This window comes from Colletotrichum paranaense (assembly GCF_030867605.1).
Source record: "Colletotrichum paranaense strain IMI 384185 chromosome Unknown Scaffold_6.1, whole genome shotgun sequence".
Classification (NCBI taxonomy): Eukaryota; Fungi; Ascomycota; class Sordariomycetes; order Glomerellales; family Glomerellaceae; genus Colletotrichum; species Colletotrichum paranaense.
This window is the reverse complement of record NW_026848964.1, coordinates 1,915,104-1,935,863: the sequence shown is the minus strand read 5'-3', so window position 1 is coordinate 1,935,863 and position 20,760 is coordinate 1,915,104. Positions and strand designations below refer to the sequence as shown.

The following is a 20,760-nucleotide window of genomic DNA, read 5'->3' as shown; positions in this document are numbered from 1 at the left end:
CATGATGGATACATCTTGATTCCGCGCGACTGTACTTCATGACCCGACGTAAACGAAGTGATCAACTTTCTTCAGCGAGAGGACGTTGAAAAGAAGTTGCCAAAGAGTATCCTGTTTAGACGAGTAAAGAAGATGACATCTAACCGCAGTCTGCTGCTACACTGCCCTCCGTCACAGTGGTGTCGTCAACCCCAAAGCACGCCTTCGAATCTCGAACAAGTCAGAGCCCCTACACTCGTCGAACAACTTCAATCGTTTCTCTTGGAAATAGGTTCAAGGCTAGTCAATTACTACCCCGAGGACATTCATAATCAATGGCGTCTGCCTCAACTTCTCGCCTTCAAAAATGCCATCCCAACTACAGCACGCAGGCAGCATGGGGTCATCAAGAATGGTTTATGACGTCTATTGTAACTTACTTGCGCGCCATACTGCGGCACGACGGGAACGAAGCTGAGGAAAAAGGAGACTAGCAAGACAAAATAAAGAAAGCCCGTACAAAAAAGCTACAGGGAAACCACCCCAGACACGCCCTATAAGAAGCCTCCTACTCGAGCGTCTTGAAATGTTTCCCACCGCCCCTCCTTCCCATTGCCATCGCGCCCAATTTTTGGTGTATTTGTTCCATCGTTCCAGCTAGTATACAACTCCTACGCCCACAAGTCTAAGAAACGACCAACTAAAAATGAAAGAAGATCAATACAGCCCCCGTCTTGCGGCCGTCGCCCGACGACGACGGTGGCTATAGAGGTTCATCAACCTGTGCGCCGGCGTCCGCTACGGCGTTGGCCATCCGAGCGGGGTGACGGAGCCGTCTTTCGGTACGGTTTCTACTCGTCGTCGGAGGCGGAGTCCTCTGCATCATCAGCCGCAAGGCCGAGAAGGGACCTATCCATATCGTCAAGCTCTTCGTCATCGTCGGGCGCAGCTGTCTTGTCCGCATCGTCGACATCGTCCATGGTCATATCTCCCATCGTGATGTCGCCGAGAGTCTCGTCACCGTCGACATCGCCATTCATCCGAGATTGTGATCCATCTGCAGCTTCCGAGGCCCTTTGTGTGTCTAGATCCATGGTCATGTCGCCAGCTTCACCGTGACCGTTCGTCTCGCCATCGGCCTTCTTCCGCTTCCTAGGAGGAATAACACCAAGGGGTTCCCCTTGGTGAGCAGACCAGCGAGCCAGCCGTCGTGATGTGCGTCTAAACGCTGCAGCGTAGGCGCTTGCTTCTTCACCAAAATCGTCGTTCTCTGTAGTTAAGAGCACTAGCCCACCAAAACCCTTTTGACGAAAGGCGCCGACGGTCTTATCGCCGGAAGAAGCCAACTGTCGCTGTGGGCCATCTTCGCCCTCGCTGTCATCAAACGGATTCGGCATCTGCTGGATACGCTTGTAGGCTCGGTATACCGCGCCATCCTGCCGTCTAAACTTCCTGGCCTTGTGGTGTTGTCTCCTTATGCCACGGTCGAGGATGTATTCGACTCTCTGATTTCGGTTCCTCTCCACCGCAATTTGATGCGCTGTGGGAGGTCGGGGCTTTCTTGCAACAATGCCCTCCGCTGAACCGTGGGCTGGACCGGCTGGCGATGAGGCTTCGAAAATTTGGTACTTTAAAGGTGCTCCGCCACGTCGGACCGAACCCCCAAGACCCCGTCCTAGTGCTTTCGGCGGTGGTGTCGAGCGGGTGCTATCCATATCGGACTCGTGTTTCGAAGGGCGGATACGGGGTAAGATGGCAGGCCCATCCTCGGCCATTACACGAGAAGTCCTTGAACCTCGCTTTGTCTGGCTGTCGACGAGGTAGGCCTGGTCCGCCTCCAGAATCTTTGCACGCATCTTCTGCTTCTCCTCGCCAAACTTGATTTCCACCTCTTCATCAACGTTCTCGAGAGCCTCTTCTTCAGGGGTCATATCTTCTAATTCGGGTACGCCCTGGTTGGCCACATCGACACCATAGTCCACACCGGGGCCAAATGGGTTCTCGTCGCAGCCCTCCTCCGTGAAGTCAGACTCTAGGTAGAACCACATGATCCAGAGGAATGCCTTGGCGCGTGACTTGCTGGAGAAATTGGTCTTCATGACTAGGTCGTGGAATTCTCGTCCGGGCGGGAAGTGCAACTCGGCGATCTTGGAAGCCGACTGGCAGATGACGAACAAGAGGTTGACAGGGTTTGTCCGGGGAACTTCCTGAGCCTTGATCTTATTAAGACTCGAAGGCTCTTCGCGGTCCTCAGCACCACCCTTTAGAATAGATTTCAATCTCGGAGCATCCTGGAGTTGCTTGTATGCATGCGCGTCTTGGTGCGCCTGGAGCGAGGGAATGGCATGGTAGGTTCGCAGCTGGGCTCGCATCTCTGGGAAGACTGCATGCATGTTAGCATATATCTAGAGACGCTGATAGTGAAGATGGACTGACAATTGAGCGTTGTATTCATTCTGCCAATGTTGACCAGCAGACAGACCATGGCCATGCCTTTCGCTGCGGCTCGATCGGTAAGGAGTTTGTCGCGAAGGACCTTGCTGGTCTTGCTGCTACGAGACATTGTGTCGATGTAGAGATCGGCAAAGTTCTGGCGAGGCTTCTCGGGCTCGTACGAGTTGGTAAAGACTGTTGTCTCGTCATCGAAGATGGCTTTCAGAAAGTCGTATTGAATGTCTTTGCGCCACAGCGGCTCGCCATCTTCTTTTTTCAGGTGTCGGATCTTTCCCGTGACCGCTCCGGCCGATTCCTTTGCTGCGTTCTTGCCCTTGCCACGGCCCGTGTTCTTCTCGCCCGGCTCGGGGGTTCCGTCCATCATGCGGGTATCGTCATCTTCGGTCATCGCTTGCGAGAGGAAAGATTTGCCCTCATCGCCGCGCGCCGGAGACGTAGGCGCCTCTGCGTCTGACATTGTGCCGCCCGCAGTAGAATCGGGAGAAGCGGGCGACGTGGAAGGAAGGCGCAACGTTGGTCAAACGGCACTGTCGATTGATTCAAGGAAGACTCGGATGGCTTGCGATCATGGATGCAGTGTCGTTGAGCTCATAACACGAATGCGGAACGGGGTGCGGCCGCCGCGACTATCGCGATTGTCTAACTGGTAGCTGTCTGAATTAAGGGATGGGTGGTTGTTGGAAAAGTGATGGTTTGTAAAATTAGGTGAAGGGGGAGGGATTGATTGATGGATGGGCGTAAGTACTATGTAACGGGCTGAATTGGATTGGACTTTGTCCACCGCCCAGACCAGCTGCTGATGCTGAGATCCCGCCAACTATCACTGGAAAGCGAGGCACGGAGCCCACTTCAGAGCTCACGATTTGGGGGAGCGCGTCAAGCTGACACCAACCACTAAAATTCCAGGCTCGCCCGCGGCCCCTACATATGGTCTGTACGTACCTACCTTTGGGGCCACAGCCTGACGTCGAGGCCAGGTTTGTCCGGATATAACTCCACTAACTGTTCGTCACAGGCCACAACTCACATGACACTCTAAATAGCTGGCCGTCGATTGACAAACAGCGAATAAAGTCGTTTTTCTTTATTTGTATATAAATAGAGAAATTCTGCCGTAATTGATGCTGGTGGGATTTCATGAACCTGTGTCAACTTCCCTTTTCTGAGACCTCGTTCTACCGTTTGCAGTGGATACCATACTTTGAGCCTGTTCATCATTTGTGATGGTCTCGCTGACCCGGCGAACTGGACGTGACACAGTCTGGGAGGGAACGTAGTTAGCCAGACAATCGACCAGAGTCTTCGGGGTTGACGAATCTGAGGCAAGAGGAACTGTGCTCTCACGAGGATGGTAGGCTGCGAGTTGCTTGGCTTCACTGCAGATCATCAGTAGGGGTGCTCCCACCATCCTTGACTACAAGCATCACGAATCACTTCAAGCATGCTGCGCTTCCATATGGTTTTATCAGAATCTGTTTTTATTGGGACTTCTCAGTCCAGACTGGCTGTCTACCAGGGGATGGCCTTGCACGGCCGCCTCGCCCCGAACCCAAGACCGAAGTCTCTGATGCCTCCAGCCCCCCGCAATTCCTTTTCCATTGCAGGAGCTTGAAGACCATGTCCATGTTGTGGCCATTATCGATTAAGAGCAAGAACTTTTGTATCCCCTCCCTGTGAATCCCTAATCTGTGCCTGGGAGGGCCACTGGTTCCCGCTCTCAAAACGTCTTGTGATTATCCGTTCTGTCGACCGTCCATCCGAACCTTCCATTACCAGTCCAGTCTATTTCCGCCGCCTTGTCCTCAATATCGCTGCCCTGCCCTGTTTGCCCCGGAGGCAGACCTGCAGCGTCGATGATGACCAGACGACCGAGAAAATCCACTTTTGTCTATTGTATGCACGGCGAGATGCATGACCCTTCTATCATCGAAAAGCGTCGAATATGCCCTTCGGGGGAAAACGCTGGTAGAAAAGCAGAAACATGATCGTCGTAATGCGTAGGCAGATCCAGGATCCGTGTCGTGTATCCGTAGATCCGGCCACGCTGCAGCACATCGCATGTGTTGTCATGCAGCTCTGCCGATTCTCAAAGCTTTTCCCAATGTCGATCTAAGGGTATCATGGAGTTTCGGTCCAGCAAAATCAAAGAAATGCTCTCTATCGATGCCGATGCCTGTCCGAACACCCGATGATGCTTCTCGTTGGAGTTTGAGAGGCACAACCGTTGGCTCTCGGGGTCATGTCGCCGTGTCGAAAAAAAGAAGTCGAAATGCAGAAAAAAGCGTGACGATGAATGCGTACCATGTCGACCCATGCGCGCAAACCCAAAGGAAAAAAAAACTTGAAAACTCGCAGCTAGTTGCAAAAGCTGCCTGGCGGCGTACCGCGAGACTCCCGTCTGTTTCGCAGTCGCCAGATGTCGTGATGGGAAAATGCTTACCACCAAGACGAGTTTCCGCCAGGGCCACCGGGGTTGCCGTAGCCACCACCGCCGTAGCCACCACCACCACCACCGTAGCCGCCGCCACCGCCAGCACCGCCGCCGAAGCCGCCACCAGGGGGGCCGCCGAAGCCGCCGCCACCACCTCCGTAGGCACCACCACCACCGCCGCCGCTGAAGCCACCGCCAGGAGCACCACCGAAGCCGCCGCCGCCGGCACCGCCACCGCCGTACTTGCGGAAATCGCGGTTGGCACCCTGTCCACGGCCACCGCCGCGAGGACGACCGCCACGGCCACCACCGTAGGAAGACTCACGGGCAATGGTCTCGAGGAAGCTGGGAACCTCCTGGTTAGCCTCCTTAAGAAGCTCGAGAAGCTCGCGGACGACACCACGGTTGCCACGGTTGAAGAAGGCAGTGGAGTGACCAGTGTTTCCGGCACGACCAGTACGACCGATACGGTGAACGTAGTCGTCAATATCGGTGGGCAAGTCGTAGTTGACAACGTGGGTGACGTTGGGGATATCGAGACCACGAGCAGCGACAGCAGTAGCGACCAGAATGGGGCAACGACCGTTGCGGAAGAACTCGAGAGCGCGCTCACGCTCACGCTGGGTGCGGTCACCGTGAATGGAGGTGGCGGGGAAGCTCTGGTTGATCAGGAAGTCTGAAAGAGAGTCGGCCATACGCTTGGTCTCAACGAAGATGAGAGTGAGACCAGCACCGTGGGTGTGGAGAATGTCCAAGAGCACAGAGCGCTTGTCGACATCCTCGACGTACTCGACCTTCTGAGTAATGTTCTCAGAGGTGGAACCGACACGACCGACGGACAAGAAGACGTAGTCCTTCAAGAAGTCGCGGGCGAGCATCTGGATGTCGCGGGGGAAAGTGGCCGAGAACATGAGAGTCTGGCGGTTCTGGACGTTGGGCATGTCCTCACCCTCGACAATGCGGCGAATCTGGGGCTCGAAACCCATGTCAAGCATGCGGTCAGCCTCATCGAGCACGAGGTACTTAATGTTCTGCAGGGAGATGCGACCACGCTCTATGAGGTCGACAAGACGTCCCGGAGTAGCAACGAGCAAGTCGCAGCCGCGCTCGATCTGGCGAAGCTGGGAACCAATGTCGGCACCACCGTAGACAACGCAAGGGCGGACCCAGGAACGGTACGCAAACTTGCGAGACTCTTCGTAGATCTGGGAGACCAGCTCACGGGTGGGAGCCAGAATCAGGGAGGTAGGGTAAGCCTTGCGCTGGCGACCGAAGCCACCCGCAGCGTTGGGAGGAACTGCAGAAGGACCGTTGATGAAGGCCTGGGACAGAATGGGGAAGAGGAAACCACCAGTCTTTCCGGAACCAGTCTGGGCACAAGCCATGAGATCACGACCACCCATGACGATGGGGATCGAGTACTTCTGGACGGGGGTGGGGACCTTGTAGCGGGCCATCTCGATGTTGCCGATGAGGTGGTTGTCGAGGGGAGGGTTCGAGAAGGTCAGGACGGGCTCGGGAACGTCATGTCCAGAGGCCTCGACGGGGATGTCGTCGTACTTCTCGAAGTTGATACCGGTGTGCTGCTTGGACGGATCGTCGGGGGTACCGAAAAGCTCACGCTCAACACGGGGGTTGACGGGGCCGGGAATGTGCTTGCCGTCGCGCCACTGACCGTCGCCAGAGCCGCGAGCCTGGCCACCGCCGCCGCCGGCGTGACCACCGTAGCCGCCACCGCTGTAACCGCCGCGGCCACCGCCCTCGCCTTGCCAGCCACCACGACCACCGCGGGGGTGGAAGTTTTGCTGAGGAGCAGGGGCAGCAGCGGGGGGGCCGCCGGGACCGCCAGGGCCGCCCATGGCAGGCCAGTCGCCGCCGGGCTGAGCAGCGTTGAAGTTCTGCTGGTTGCTATTGTAAAACGTTAGCCACTGTCGCCAATACTTGAGGCAAGCGGACCTAATACGCCCTTATCACGAGGAGAGGGAAAGAAGGACTCACCCAGCAGCCCAAGCGCTGTTGTTGATACCACCACCGCCACCGTTCATCGCCGGAGGAGCCGCACCACCCATCTTACGCATGTGAGGCGGGATGTACGAGCGGGGTTGGTTCTGCTGGTCCTGAATGTTCAGGCCAGACATGTTGAGTTGGTCAGCCATGATGGGTGATTTGATCGTGACTGTAGTTGGAAGACTTTGTTTGCTCGAGTGTCGACGGAAGGGTATGTGGAATCGATCGACGTGGTCGGATTACTCTCGAAACGACTGAGAAAACAGCGAAAGAGTAAAAAGTCGAAGTGAAAGGAAGCCGGTCCGCGGTTAAGAGAAAAGCAAACCGAAGGATGGAAAAAAAGAGGGAGAAGAAACAGAAAGTCGGGGCGTTGACTTTCCAAAGTTTGTCCTTCTCGGTGTTCGTCTATTAGGCAGGCGCGTAGTGCTCAGGCGCACGACGATTAGTTCTGAAGACTTGCTTTTCCCAAGATGCGTCAAAGAAAAGACAAGAGAACAGGTGATGAAATGTGATGTGTCGGTGAGGGGGATGGGGGGTTGAAGGAATATAATCCCTTTTGTTTTTGTAAAGTGGGAAGAGTTTTGTGTGGGAGGAGGGGGGGAGGTTGTGGGAGGGAAAAGGGATTTTGAAGATCGGAGGAGGAGGCAAGAAGTAGGGGAGAAAAAAAAATTCGGTTTGAGATTGTGTCGGAATCCACCAGAAAGGCCACACACCCCTGCCAACCTGGCTCCGTCAGCACTGGGCGCTGCTGGCCATGGCACCCACGCACCCCAACCATACCTTCCCTCCCGCAAAAATTTGGGGAGGCGTTCCTTCCCTTGTTTGCATTCCGCGGTGATGAGAGTCTACGGGCTGCCCTTGCCTCAACTGAACTGGGCCTGGGCTGGACAGGAGCACAGCCAGTGCCTGCCTTCCATCTTGAGGCACCCGACCTTACGTGCTTACTTCCAAGTTCCTGAGGTAAGGTATGTTCCTGGGGCACACGCCTGCCGCCCGCTCAGGCTTCAAGCAGGTAAGAAATCCGTCAGGACTCAGGAGTAAGGAACCATGAGAACCTACCTTACCTTACCTTACGGGAAATAGATAGTGAGAGCGCACGACAGGCTTCAGGCTCCCTCAGCCGCTACAGCCCGCCCAGGGGGTGGATAAGCAAAGCACCGGATTGGCCACCCTCGAGGACGTGTAGCATGTGCTTGCTTTCTGCAGGGTGAAGGGGCCAGAAGTATGATGACATGTGAGGTGACAGGCCACGCTAAACTCTCTCCAACCAACAACCATCCAGGTTTTCCATCCCCTTCGTACTAAATTTTTTTCCTGAGTCACTGTTTTATCGCCTTCTTCTTGGGCTGAAGAGGAGTGAGGGAACGGGAACCAATCCAGTGACAGTCTTTTGACTGGACACCGCAGAGGTGGAAGGAGATACCGACGAAGAATAACGTCGGTACGTACCGGTGGGAGGGTGCAACGTGCTCGGGTGCCCTTACCTCAGCTGAGGTGAACAAACGTCACGTCCATCCATCGCTACGGCCCGCGCATGAACGGACCCGACCCTTGGAGTCCAACACGGCTGGGTGTTCCGATCCTGTTACTGCGTGCAAGTTTGAATTTGGCGCTCCCTCGTGCCGGCCAACTCTGGATTATTCCATGGCCAACACGTCGAAGTGAGGATTATTGCAGAAGGTTGGTACCTACCTAAATGAGGTGATTTCTTGGCTGGGTACGCAGTCCTGGGGCTGGTTTATTGGTGGCCGGGCTAGACTAGCGTTTGTATCCGCAGACGGGAAGAAACAAGACATGAAGCTCGGGGTTACAGGGTGCCCCGCAAGTCGATGGTATGGATATGGAAGGTTGGAGACTGGACTTCAAGTGGCGATAAGATATAATCCAAGTCGTCCATGACCAGGATTACAGCCAAGGCTTTCTTACGATCATGAAGTCAAGAGGCAAAAAGGAGTGGGAGAAGAGGCCTGCAAGTGGGTGACAAAACCGATTTCCTGCTATTCATCTTGATAAGTCCCCTTTCACTACTCATATCATTATTACTGCCTTTCTATATCAAGTTTTCTTAGGTATATACGTGGAGAAATACACTCTGTTTAATCATCAATGCTGGTGATAATAGCGGTGGAACTGCTTGTCGGATGTGTCGAGCGCAAATCGATTTTGTCACCCACTCGGCCTGTTCTGTTTGGTGACATTTCACTGCACCATGACCACAAACAGAACGACTGGGACCTTGCTTTCCGACGGGCTCCCTAAACCATCCATCTGTGTGCGGAGACTGGTGCCCATTGGAGCAGCAAAATTGAGGATATAGGTTTGGCACTCGGTCCCCATCAGCGGATTATTTCCATTGGAGAGCAGACGCATGGTTCTCATGGCGAAGGCATGTTTGGGTAGAAGAAGCCTTAGATCACGCCCGCCAGTACTGAAAGACGTCATTTCGTGGGGGCCACCCGCAAAGGCTTCGCTTCTAAAGTCTTCCGGTGGCGGTGCACCAGTTTCCTGAAAACCCCGACACCACAGCACAAGAGATATCAATGTAAAATTCGAACCTGCATAGAACACCGATAGAAGACCGCAAAAAGGGGAATGAACAATGCTTCAAGCGTCGTCGTCGAACAAACATCGGAGCCGCCGAACCCGCCAGGTGCACCTCATAAACCAATAAAGAATCGATGCGCGACTAGTCAGCCACCAAAAAAGACAGGGAAACATCCAAGGTCTGAAGGGTCAAGAGGCGAATGGTGCGAGTCAAACGCCGGAGGGGTTCAAAGATACAAGTTACAACGGTACATCCGGCGGGGGGGGGGGGGAGGTCTTGCCGTCTCAGTGTCTGAACCTGTGGATCGGTCAACCGGCCGGAACATCATCCGCCCAGTCAATCACATACATCCCTCATCTTCGGTCCAAAAGGAATCGACGACATCCTTACTGCGTATAAAACACGCGAGAGATTGGACGAGATAGATACTTGGGGCTGGCTCTCGGCTGAAGCGCCAGACTTCCCAGGTTCCTCAAGGCAAAGGAACCGAACGATTCGAGCGGTTCCGACCACTGCTTTTCTTCTGGAAAGTGAGCGGCCCGGCACCCGTTTCAGGACCTTGGACGCCTTTCTGGAACCGTACCTATGGGAAAACCGTGACCTCACCGCTTGGACTAACCACCCTCCCTCGCTTTCCGTTTGCTTCTCAACATTTGACTGAGTCGCTCCCACTACGACGGTAGACTGATACAGCAACCATCACACTGCTGTCGAGCACGGGCAAGCCCGAATTCGGGACTGCCCTGTGTCGGCCGGAAGAGAATGGCATAATCCCGCTTCTTCATAAACAATGCCGTCTTGTGTTTCCCCGTGCCGATGATCCCATCTTGAATCGCATCAGCATATCTCATACTAGATGAAGCACGGGACAACGTCTCTCCAGGGATGGCGTTTTGTCGTGATAGAACTGATGCCTGTATCAATTACCAGCCCGGTCTAGTAGTACAGTTTTGCTGGTTATGGCCTCTTTCTCTCTTGTTCTCTGATGCTCCCTCGCACCACAGTCCCGAAAGGCCCCTCATTTCCCGTCATCGCATCCGCATCTCAGCCACCTCAAGCAGCCTTCACCACCTTGTCGTCATCGAACTCTATGTCCACGATTCCGTCCTTGGTCACGGCCTTGACCGTCATGCCCTTGAAGTCGATGGGTAACCGTCTCTTGAGCTCATCCGTGCACAGGTTGAGGATCTTGATGCCCTGGCCTAGCGTGATATCGGGGTGGTGGTGTTTATCGAGGATTGACAGGCAGTAGTATCTGTTTGCATCACCAAATTAGCCCCAACGACTCCTTGATTCTAGCTCGGGAGCTTGGCTGAAGGAGCTTCACCGAGAAGCTCCAGTGCTGGTCAACGTACTGTGCGTAGCCGTGGGCGGCGTATGGGAGGGGCGCCAATGACGCAAGGTAGTCCAGCCAGTACAGCGCGGGCTTCTGTGTGATGGGGTCGACGCCGCCGAGGAGCAGGTTGACGTTGTACGGCTTCCGCGACCGCAAGCTCGAGGCAAGCTCGCCACGAACGAAGTTGGCGAGGCCAGAGGGGGACAGGTCTGTCTCATTGCGCATCGAGTAGAGCTGGGAGTTTGCTTGGATGTAGTCGGCGAATTGCACTATACATTGTAGAGTTCGGGTCAGCACATCGAAGCTCGTATATCGTGACCGAACCGGGTAGAAGGGTTGGATTCGATGCTCGCCCCTCCATCTCCGGCGGGGTTGGGAGCTCTATGATGCAGGAGACTAACCGGTATCACCAGACTCTCCAGAGTATGCGATCAGTGTGTGCTTGTTCAGGGACCTCGTCTTGTCGTCGGCAGTCTTCAGGACCGTTGCACCGCGCATGGCAGCTTTGGAAGCTGCAATGATGGTGAAGTCCTTGCCCGTGATACCCAGTAGTACCTCCCTGTCAATCGCACTCAACATTAGCTCACTGCATCTCCGACGAGCAGGATATCGAGAAGCTGGTGTCTCACATTTTGACTGTGGTTCTGATTTTGGTCTGCTTGGGTTTGCTGTGGGAGAAAACGTTGGTGATGTTGCGTTCGTTGGTGTTGAATGTCGGTTGTTCGTCAGCCTTCGACCTGCCTTCGAGCTACCCCCCGGAACGCGCAGTCAAGCTACAGCCTGAACGGATGGGCCGTCCTGGACGGATTCTGCCTAGCTAGACCGCTGCCCGCCCGGAAAAACCACCCCTGCTTAACTCACTCATGATTGGGTGCATCCATACCCCACACTGCTATCTGATTCTCCGAGATACGTACCCACCGAACTTTTTTTTTCTGGCAAGCCCACCTCGAGCAGCCAGGCGAAAAAAAAATATCGTCAATGTAGGCGGGCCAGGACGGAAAGTTGTTTGCCCAGATTCCCAGGCAAAGCATAGCGAACGGCGCTCTCTCTACCGCCCACAATGTCGTCTTTCTTCACGATACCCGGCGCCAACAAGAAACGCAAGCGAACAGACGGCCCCGCGGCCCCCAAGAAGCGAATTGCCGCTTCAAAGACGTCTAACAGAGCCCCTCCGAAATCTGCTGCACCAGCCAAAGGCGGCAGCAAAGGCAAGAAGCCGACAGCGTCAGCACCAGCCTCCAAGAAGCGAAATGAGCGCGACGACGACGACGAATCGATCTCGGGCAGCGACTCTGACCTCGAAAGCATAGTCTCCGCCCCGGAGGAGAGCGACAATGGCTCCTCTTCCGACGACGAAGACAACGCGGGCGAGACGGCCGCCGAGCGCCGGCTGAGGCTCGCCGAACGGTACCTCGAGAACGTCAAGCAGCAGGTGGACGAGGTGGGGTTCGACGCCGCCGACATTGATCGCGACTTGATCAACGAGAGGTTACAAGAGGACGTGGCCGAGTCCAAGGGAAAAGTCTACCGCACCCTCGTCGACGAGCTCGCCTTTGACCGGGCGACCTCGTCCTTCTTCCGCAACAACACCGAGACCTTCACCTCCGTCGCCGTCAACGCGCCCTACGCCTACACCACCACCAAGGACATGTACCTGCACAAGTGGAGGATACAGGACCTGCCCCAGCACCAGTTCCCGCAGACGACCAAGAAGAAGCCCAAGAAGCCGCCAGCGCCGCCGCGCAAGAGACCCGAGCTCGAGAACTGGCTGAGGGGCAACCTGGCCCAGGCCCAGAAAAAGTCGTACCAGCGCCACGTCGAAAAGATACTCTGCGTCGCGGCGTCGCCCGACGGCAAATACGTCGTCACGGGCGGCCAGGACCGCAGGCTCATCATCTACGACGCCGAGACCCTCAAGCCCCTCCGCGTCTTCACCCACCACCGCGACGCCGTCACCGGCCTCGCATTCCGCCGCGGCACAAACCAGCTGTACTCGTGTTCAAAAGACCGCACGGTCAAGGTCTGGAGTCTGGACGAGCTCGCCTACATTGAGACGTTATTCGGCCACCAGGACGAGATTGTCGACATTGACGCCCTCGCCCAGGAGCGCTGCGTGAGCGTAGGCGCCCGCGATAGGACAGCACGCCTGTGGAAGGTTGCAGAAGAGACGCAGCTCGTCTTCCGCGGCGGCGCGGTGGACAAAAAGTCCCGGCCAGACGTTGACCCGCGCTCCCTCCCGCACGAGGGCAGCATGGACCGCGTGGCCATGATCGACGACGAGCTCTTCGTCACCGGCAGCGACAACGGCTCCCTGGCTCTCTGGAGCGTCACGAAAAAGAAGCCCCTCCACATCTTCCCCATGGCCCACGGCCTGGAACAGCCCCTCCGGCCGGACGAGGTCTCGGCCGACCACAACCCAGATCCCAGCATGGTGCCGCCGCCGCAACCGCGGTGGATCACAGCGCTCAAGTCGATCCCGTACTCGGACGTTATCCTCAGCGGCAGTTGGGACGGCTGCATACGGGTATGGCGTCTAAGCGAGGACAAGAGGAAGCTCGAGGAGGCGGGGATCCTCACATCAGAAGCCGAGCAGCAGGCCTCAAAGGCTGCCAAGGGCAAGTCAGAAGGTGCCGCTGGCGGCTTGAAGGGCGTGATCAACGACATTGCCATCTTTGAACGCGGAGAGCGCGGGCAGGATGGCATCTGTGTCGTAGCAGCAGTAGGCAAAGAGCACAGGTTGGGCAGGTGGCAGATGCGCAAGGGTACCGCTAAGAACGGAGGATACGTGTTTGAGGTGCCAAAGGTGGTGAAAAAGCCGGAAGTCAACGGTAACCATAATGATGCATTGGATTCGGGAAGCGAGTGAAGAAAAGCATATAGAGATGTTCCCTTTAGGAGAGGGGCGTTTGGGGAAAAAAGCACTTACTTATAGAGGATCTTGTACCACAATGTACGAACTACGAGATGAGCCTCTACTCTCTGTCAAAGCGACGTAAAAAATTGCAGCCACTCTTCGAGAAAAAATGTCTATCTCTTTGATGTGCTTGGGACGCCATGCAACGTTCTATGGGTATGAGGACATAGCTATGCCATTACACACTATTTGGACAAACGCCTTCGCGCCAACCATTTCAGGAAAACGAACGCTGTGTCTCTCATCTGCCAACCTCCACGACAGATCCAACCGCTTCTTTGTGTCCGCCTCTCCTCAATCGTTACTTAACGGGGTATCATGGTTCGGTTCCTGCTCAGTTCACGGTAAGATCCACCGTCTCAGAGCCGTTCGCAGGCCTCTGGATTTTGTTGAATGAGCTCTCGGCGTCCCGCTCGATGCTCGGTATCGCCCTATTCCTTGCTCGCTGGTCTTGCGGAGAAGGCTGCTTCCTCTTTTTAGTAGACCGAGGCGGCGACTTGACCTCAAAGTAAGAACTCTTCTGCGTGATAGTGTTTGTCAACGTCCGAGGCGACGTCTTTGGAGCTTCCGCGTCTTCGATAATGATGCTCTCTTGCATTATGGCATCCGTTCCGGATGTGAGGCTCTGCCCTGGCATCGACTCGCCGGAAGATTGCAATTCACCGAGCAGTTGTTGGCTCGGCGAGTCACCCTTCTGAGGTTGGGATTCAGGCTTTTCATCCTTGCGAGCAGCCTTGGGCGGTGGAGAAGACAGTTCGCATAGTATTTCCTCACTGATACTGAGTTTCCTCTTAGAACCCCGGACAGCTGCCTTTCTTTGCTCGGCAGACTGGGCTGGTGAAGACGCAAGCGGCTGTAACATCTTGTGACTGTTGCCCGGTTTCTTTTTTGAACTTCGAGAACCTGGTACCACTTGATCGGAAGGCTGAGCCGGCGTCGATTTCAGTGCGGAGAGCATTTGGTTCTCGTCCACCTCGACCGGCTTGGTTCTTGAAAATCGAGGACTTGTTCTGCGAGGACTGGTTCCGAACCGACCTCCAGTTGAGTTGCCGCTGCGCGATGCCTCCCGCATTGGCGTCGCTGGCGGCTCGAAACTGTCCACGAGAGTCCGCATCACGTCGCATTGCTCGTTGGTCGGGAGAATGGTGTTGCCAGGTAATACAGAGCGCTCGGCTGCCGGGCCAGGTTCATAAGCTTCGATATGCTGTGCATTGGGCTCGACCTGCGGCGTCTTCTCCATCCTCGGGCCTTCCTTGACTCCTACGGGTTGAGCAATGCCCGAGACTTCCTCGATCCCAGTAGTGGTAGATTTACCCTGGTTCGAAGAATCGGGATCTTCAGAGAGAGAGGTTGCGTCGCCTCCCTCGATTTTCGCCGGCGGGCTGATGCCATTGTTGGGAGGCAGGCCTATGGCTGGAGACCCTTTGACAGTGGATGACGGATTCTTTGGCACGTCAGCCACTGGCTGAGGTGTTCTCGGGGGCGCAAGCTCGCTCTCTTGACGTTCATCTGGCAGGATGCCGGGAGTAGGCTGTCCAGTAGACATGCGCTTAGCTTTCCTCTCTGCCGCTAAGGTGGCATTCTGTAGTTTCCTCTGTTCGATAATGATGGTACGGAGTTCGCTTCGCATCGCGGGGGACGTGATGTCCCAATCTAGCCGCTCTTTACGAACTATTTTGGTGACCACGCTGTCAGGGTCCTTCAGGAACTCACGCATGTAGCCCAGGAGAAATGCGCCGCAACTTGCGTGATCTTCCTGCTCGGGGATTTTCTTTGCCGTCAATCCAAAGGTACCAGGTGGTTCGATTGCCATGTTGCGCTTATCTTTGGCTTCTTGGACGAGGTAGGCCTTCAGATTGCCGCAAGTAGGGGAGTGCCCGACGCCGAGAGAGTCAAGAGTGATGACTCTGGCTTCTGTGGGATCCTGCTTCCGAAAAGCGATTCCCGTGCTTTTGCGTACTTGACGTTGCTTCGTAGACGGTCCCTTGTCTTTCTTCCCAGGCCTCGGCTCTTCCTTCTTCTCTTCTTCCCCAGGTTGGCTCTCTTCCAGACTCATCAGTTCGACTTGCTCGCCAACAGTAGAAACCATGCCTTCGTCCGACCCTACTGGTTTCTCCTCTGGGGTTCCCTTTAATTCTTCTTTAAACTCATCTAGAGACTTGCCATCTTTGACCTCGGGTTCACCGTCATCTGTCTTGAGCAGCTTGGATGGATGACAGATGATTGCCAGATACCAGTGAGCACTCTCATTGACGGGCACCACGATGTAGTCGTAGGCGAAAAGGTCGACCTTTGCAGTCCAGGATTTGACGCCTTCGTAGTTGATCCCCCGGCCCGCCTTGGTGTCAGTCAGTTTCGGATAGAAGTAAGTGTTCATAATGTAGATACGGTCGGAAAGTTTTTTATTCTGCTTTTCCAGGTGAACTTGAAGGTACCGTAGGTAGAAACCAATGAGATTGTCGTTCAGGTATTCTCCTTCTTCCAGGCGCGAAATATCATCACGATAGACTGACGCTCTGTTCTTTCCCGTAGCTGGGAAAATAAGCGGCTTCTCGTTCCATATCTTGTCCCAGTCAGGGTTTTGCTGTATCCACGAGACGGGGCTTGGGGATTTGCGTTTGGGCATGCCAAGAGAAGATTCCTGGACTCGTCTGGCGGTGCTCCTTGCTTCCCTGGGCGATTCCTTGGCCTGTCGAGACTCAGTCCCGGTGTCATGGCTGATGGGAGCGAAGTAGGAAGACGTTGTAGTGTCGGGTTTTGAAGAACGTGACGGCGTAATCTCGGGCTTCGACGAACGCGATGAGTCTTCGGTCTTCATACTGCCGCGAAGTGGTGGATTGTTCGGGGGGCTGGTTTTCGACTGAGTCCACGGTACTGATATCGTATCGGCCTTGGTCTTGATCGCCTCTTTGTGTTCCAGGAGCTTGATATCATCCGGCTGAGAGTCTCTTTTGTCCTCCCACTTCTCCGCAATCGCTTTTTGCTTTTCATAGATCTTCTGGAGATACTCGCTAGCTTTTTGTTAGCACCCTGAGATTGAGAGCGACCCGCCGAAATACATACCTGTCCTTGGGGGAACAGTCGGTCTTCTGTGTAGTGAAGGCTTTTACCCTGGCTTCAGCCCAGTCCCCAAGGCGGTGGGCATCTCCTGGTTCAGCAAAGCCGAGCACCAGTAAGCCTCCTACATTTGAGGAAGAAGATCTCCAAATTACCGCGAACGGGGTGCCCGTGATGCTGTAAAATATTTTAGTACAGAACATCAACTTGACATCCAGCCACCCTCTCTCCGAAAAAGGCCTGCCTGCCTGATCGAAAGCGATGAGGCTCCTGAAGTGCTGGTCGAGCTTCAGGAGAACACACTCCTCTGGCTTCTTGGCCTCGAAGGTGTCCTTCCCTGATACGGCACGAACAACTTTGAGGGTAAAATTCTTGGGGATGCCCTGCTGCGATATGACCGGCTGCGATTTAACCGGCTGCGACTTTTCGAATTTCACCGTGGCCATGTCTCCTCGCTTCCGTTTTGTGTTGCCGGCGTCTGGTGACCTTCCATCATCATCCGAGATGTCATCTCCCGCTCGACGGCTACGCCCAGTCTGGAAAGCGAGTTCGTCGTCCTCCGAAACCTCTTGTATATCATCTTGACCGCGTCTCGGGGGTTGACGGAAAGCCTTTTTTCTGGGGGCTTCTGCCGAATCTCCACGAGCTCGCCTATTCTGTGTTGGCTGGTCTTGGACGATCTCATCCTCGCCGTCCCAGTCATAGCCCTCGGACTTCTTTGAGTCTCTGACTCGCAATCCTCGAGGACGAGGGCGATTGCCAGATCTCCTACCGCCCCTACTGGAACCGCTGTGCGCTTTTTCCACGTTTCTGAATTCGCTTCCGCTCGCAGTCGAGTTTACCGAGTGTGTGCTGCGGTTGCTAGCCGCATCCCCGTCCACCGACCGTTGCGAATGCGTCAAGTCGACCAATGCGGGCGTTTGCGGTGAGAGCGACGAGGATACCACGGGCGGAGCGAACGTCTGTGTTGTAAGGGTGGCGTGTGCTGGGACATCTCTTACTGTAGTCTCGGGTTGTACCTTTTGACGTTTGGCTACTCTCGGGGCTTCGGCGATTGATCGTTTGCTGGAGTCTTTGCTGAGGTTATTGAAAGCAGGAGGCTTGCCGCCAGTCAACGCCAGTTTGGTTCTTGAATTCTGTGCCATTGTCAGTCCCGACTGCTAGTCTGCTTGTAGGGCAGACTCACCATTGGATCCGGAACGGGAACCCCGTCTTTCGAGGTCCTGCAAGAGTGAGTGTCAGCAGTGTCTCTTTACCGCTGTATGTTTCGGATCGAGGCATACCCGTAAGTGGGAAACGAGTGGCAGGTGCTGTCGTAGAATCGTTGTCGAAGCTCCTCGGACCTGGTATCCAAACCCCATGTTAGTTCAAATCTTGGTGGAAAGTGGGATTTGCGCTGCCGCTTACGTTTGCCGTTTCTTCTTCATGAAAATATTCCGGCTGGAACAGACATGTGCGACCTGCGAACCGGCCTGCTTGCCTCTCTCCTCAGTCTCAATCGCCCCTTCTGCCGCACGCGCAGTCTTCTCCAGAGCTCCGTCCTCGTTGCGTTCTGCGGTAGACCTTAGTCGTGGGGTATGGGATCGAGGCCTATCGGTCGGAGTCGAAGAGGGCGCAGGAAAGTCGGACGAAGACAGAGATGCGCCCGTTTGTGACGTTTCATCGCAGGGAGATCTCGCGACTCTAAAATGTGAATGTGAAGGAGGGATCACACGCTCCTGCTTCGGTCGTGAAAGTGCGGTTAGCAGTGGGGTCCAAAGGCAGAGGCTGGCCCTGCACCCACGGGGTTCACCTCAAAATTTGGGTGGCACCGAGGGGACGCTGGAGACCAGAAAAAAAGGTGCAGTGGTACCCGCTGACACGCGCTGGAACTAAGCGGATTTGCAACCCGGAAGTCTCGTCGTGGCCTGGGGCCTGTGCTGTGCGCGACGTGGGCAGCTCTGACGGGATCCACTCTATTAAACCCAGCACGCCGGAGCGCGACATCCGCCAGGAGGCACTTGCCTTCTCGAATGGAAGCGTTCCCCCACCATCCCCGCCGCTTAAGCCGAGAAGAAACGAAAGGAGTGTGGCCACGGGTCTACACCAATATGGTAGGTACCCTGAGAAGACAATGACATACCTGATTCTCACCTCCAAATCGGATTGAGTCTGGTTTTCTCTTGCGTGTCATGTTGCATCACTGTAAGCCGAGGTATTGAGAAAAGTGTGAGGAGAGAAGAAGGCGGGGGATTACGTGGTGGGAGGGGAGGACGCAGAAGAAGAAGAGTTTGGAATTGAGCCAGTTGCAATGGACCAAATGCGGAAGCTTCAGCTCTTGGCCCAGCCTGACTTAGTTGGAAGAGAGCATTGCAAGTGGTGATGTTGAAAGAGAAGAGGAACTACCACGAGGAAAAGGTAAGGCACTTCAGATATGCAAAGCGGGACATGGATACGTACATGGAAGGAGATAACCAGAGCAAAGTGTCGTGTCTCTTTCCTCCCATCTGCTGACGTTACAGCGACTTACCGCGGAGTTCATGGTGATCATGAAGACTGAGAGGAGGAAATCTAGCTGCAGACACTAAATGTGATATAAAGGCGAACGCAGATGGACAAGGATCCGATGAAGCGCATCCGCTGCTTCAAAAAAAAAAACCCGAGGTGGAATGCATCTAAATGCCATTCACCTCTCATGCTGGGCCCGTAAAGTACCCACCGGTAAGAGCCGTTTACGGCCCCACAGACCACACCACCGGTTCGGTAGGTTCCTTAGCTCCAGCCGGGGACGACGTACCCAGGTACCTCTAAGGGGACCTCACAAGCTGAAGCTCCGACCAATGGCGCGCTAAAGCCACATCTCCAGCTCCGCAAGGCTGAAGCTTGTTCCCCCAAACGTGGCCTCCCACTTCGCATCTGATCGCGAACAAAAGCTTCAACTCCCTTTTTCTTCCTGTTTCCCTTCATGCAATCCAGTTGCTGACAAGCGTCTTATTCTTTATTTTCGACCAGACAACAGGTAGCCCACCTCACACCCCAACCGGGTGGCCAGGTCTCGTCAAAATGTACAACACCCTAACCCGCGCCCAAAATACCTTTGGCTTCTTCACGACAGTAGCCTTCTTCGTCGCCGCCTTCATCGCCGCCTCCGACCTCATCACCCCTCGCGCCCCCTCCGTAGGCTCCCTCAAGACCACAAACGTTCAGGTCGTGAAGGGACGCCCCCACTACTACTCCTCCAAGAAGGAGGAGTACGCCATCATCAAGTTCTCCCTCGACGCCGACCTCTCGGAGCTCTTCACCTGGAACACCAAGCAGGTCTTCGTCTACGTTACGGCAGAATGGCCCGATAGCTCAAAGAAGGCCGCCGGCACAAACGCCACAAACCAGGCCGTCATCTGGGACCAGATCATCACCGCTCCCAGCTCCGACCACCTTGCCAATATTGGCCCCGCCGCCATGCGCAAGCTGAGGAAGAGCGCCGAGGGCAAGAGCATCGACCCCAACCGGTAAGACTTTGGACCTCAAGTTTCATAGCAGGCCGTATCAGAATGCTGACAAAATTTTGCAGCGGCAAACTCCACATCAAGAACCAGAAGCCAAAGTACCAAATCACGCATCCCTCGAGCAAGATCGCGGAAGCCGACAAGGTCGTCCTGAAGCTGCACTACAACGTTCAACCGTGGGTGGGCATCTTGACGTGGAACCAGAACGTTGATATTGGCGGCTGGAAGGCACTCAAGGGTGGTGTTAGCAAGGTCTTCAAGCTTCCTGCTCTCAAGGTCAAGGAGAAGAAGCCTTGAACGTAGATTGAACTTTTGCGTGAATGAATAAAATTCCGAGCTAAGGCCACGTTCAACTTTGTTGTCACACTAAGTGATGTTCTAAAAGGACTCAAGTGATGACGCATCTTGATGCATTGATCTCCAGACTCTATCTACGACGGCGGACCGCCTGGACTATTCCAGACCAACCATCTCCCAAATCGGACATTGGCCAACACAGACAAAGGCCCGTCGCCATGCACCTCCAAGCCCAATGTAAATGCCATTTCT

The 20,760-nt window shown here is 55.0% G+C and overlaps 6 protein-coding genes across 6 annotated transcripts; 2 read left to right on the top strand and 4 right to left on the bottom strand.

Annotated features, from left to right (window-relative positions):
- Positions 1-830: 830 nt before the first annotated feature.
- On the bottom strand, positions 831-2,890 carry CPAR01_08302 (INO80 chromatin remodeling complex Ies1; the record flags this gene model as incomplete). Its single annotated transcript, XM_060492570.1, has 2 exons — positions 831-2,362; positions 2,416-2,890. 2 exons carry the CDS (start codon positions 2,888-2,890, stop codon positions 831-833), a joined length of 2,007 nt encoding a protein of 668 aa, XP_060348940.1.
- A 1,979-nt stretch (positions 2,891-4,869) lies between these two features.
- Positions 4,870-7,020, bottom strand: CPAR01_08301 (DEAD/DEAH box helicase; the record flags this gene model as incomplete). The annotated part of the gene is made up of 2 exons (XM_060492569.1): positions 4,870-6,772; positions 6,863-7,020. The coding sequence occupies 2 exons, from the start codon at positions 7,018-7,020 to the stop codon at positions 4,870-4,872; spliced, it is 2,061 nt and encodes a 686-aa protein (XP_060348939.1).
- Positions 7,021-10,469: 3,449 nt separating this feature from the next.
- CPAR01_08300 (proteasome A-type and B-type) lies at positions 10,470-11,331 on the bottom strand (the record flags this gene model as incomplete). The annotated part of the gene is made up of 3 exons (XM_060492568.1): positions 10,470-10,671; positions 10,772-11,021; positions 11,154-11,331. The coding sequence occupies 3 exons, from the start codon at positions 11,329-11,331 to the stop codon at positions 10,470-10,472; spliced, it is 630 nt and encodes a 209-aa protein (XP_060348938.1).
- A 484-nt stretch (positions 11,332-11,815) lies between these two features.
- Positions 11,816-13,621, top strand: CPAR01_08299 (WD repeat domain-containing protein; the record flags this gene model as incomplete). Its single annotated transcript, XM_060492567.1, has 1 exon — positions 11,816-13,621. The coding sequence occupies one exon, from the start codon at positions 11,816-11,818 to the stop codon at positions 13,619-13,621; it is 1,806 nt and encodes a 601-aa protein (XP_060348937.1).
- A 382-nt stretch (positions 13,622-14,003) lies between these two features.
- CPAR01_08298 (sentrin-specific protease) lies at positions 14,004-18,811 on the bottom strand (the record flags this gene model as incomplete). Its single annotated transcript, XM_060492566.1, has 6 exons — positions 14,004-16,680; positions 16,733-17,862; positions 17,913-17,949; positions 18,010-18,069; positions 18,134-18,409; positions 18,519-18,811. Coding segments are annotated over 6 exons (4,473 nt in total), but the record flags the coding sequence as incomplete, so codon positions are not given.
- Positions 18,812-19,768: 957 nt separating this feature from the next.
- CPAR01_08297 (signal peptidase subunit) lies at positions 19,769-20,508 on the top strand (the record flags this gene model as incomplete). The annotated part of the gene is made up of 2 exons (XM_060492565.1): positions 19,769-20,214; positions 20,277-20,508. 2 exons carry the CDS (start codon positions 19,769-19,771, stop codon positions 20,506-20,508), a joined length of 678 nt encoding a protein of 225 aa, XP_060348935.1.
- Positions 20,509-20,760: the final 252 nt, after the last annotated feature.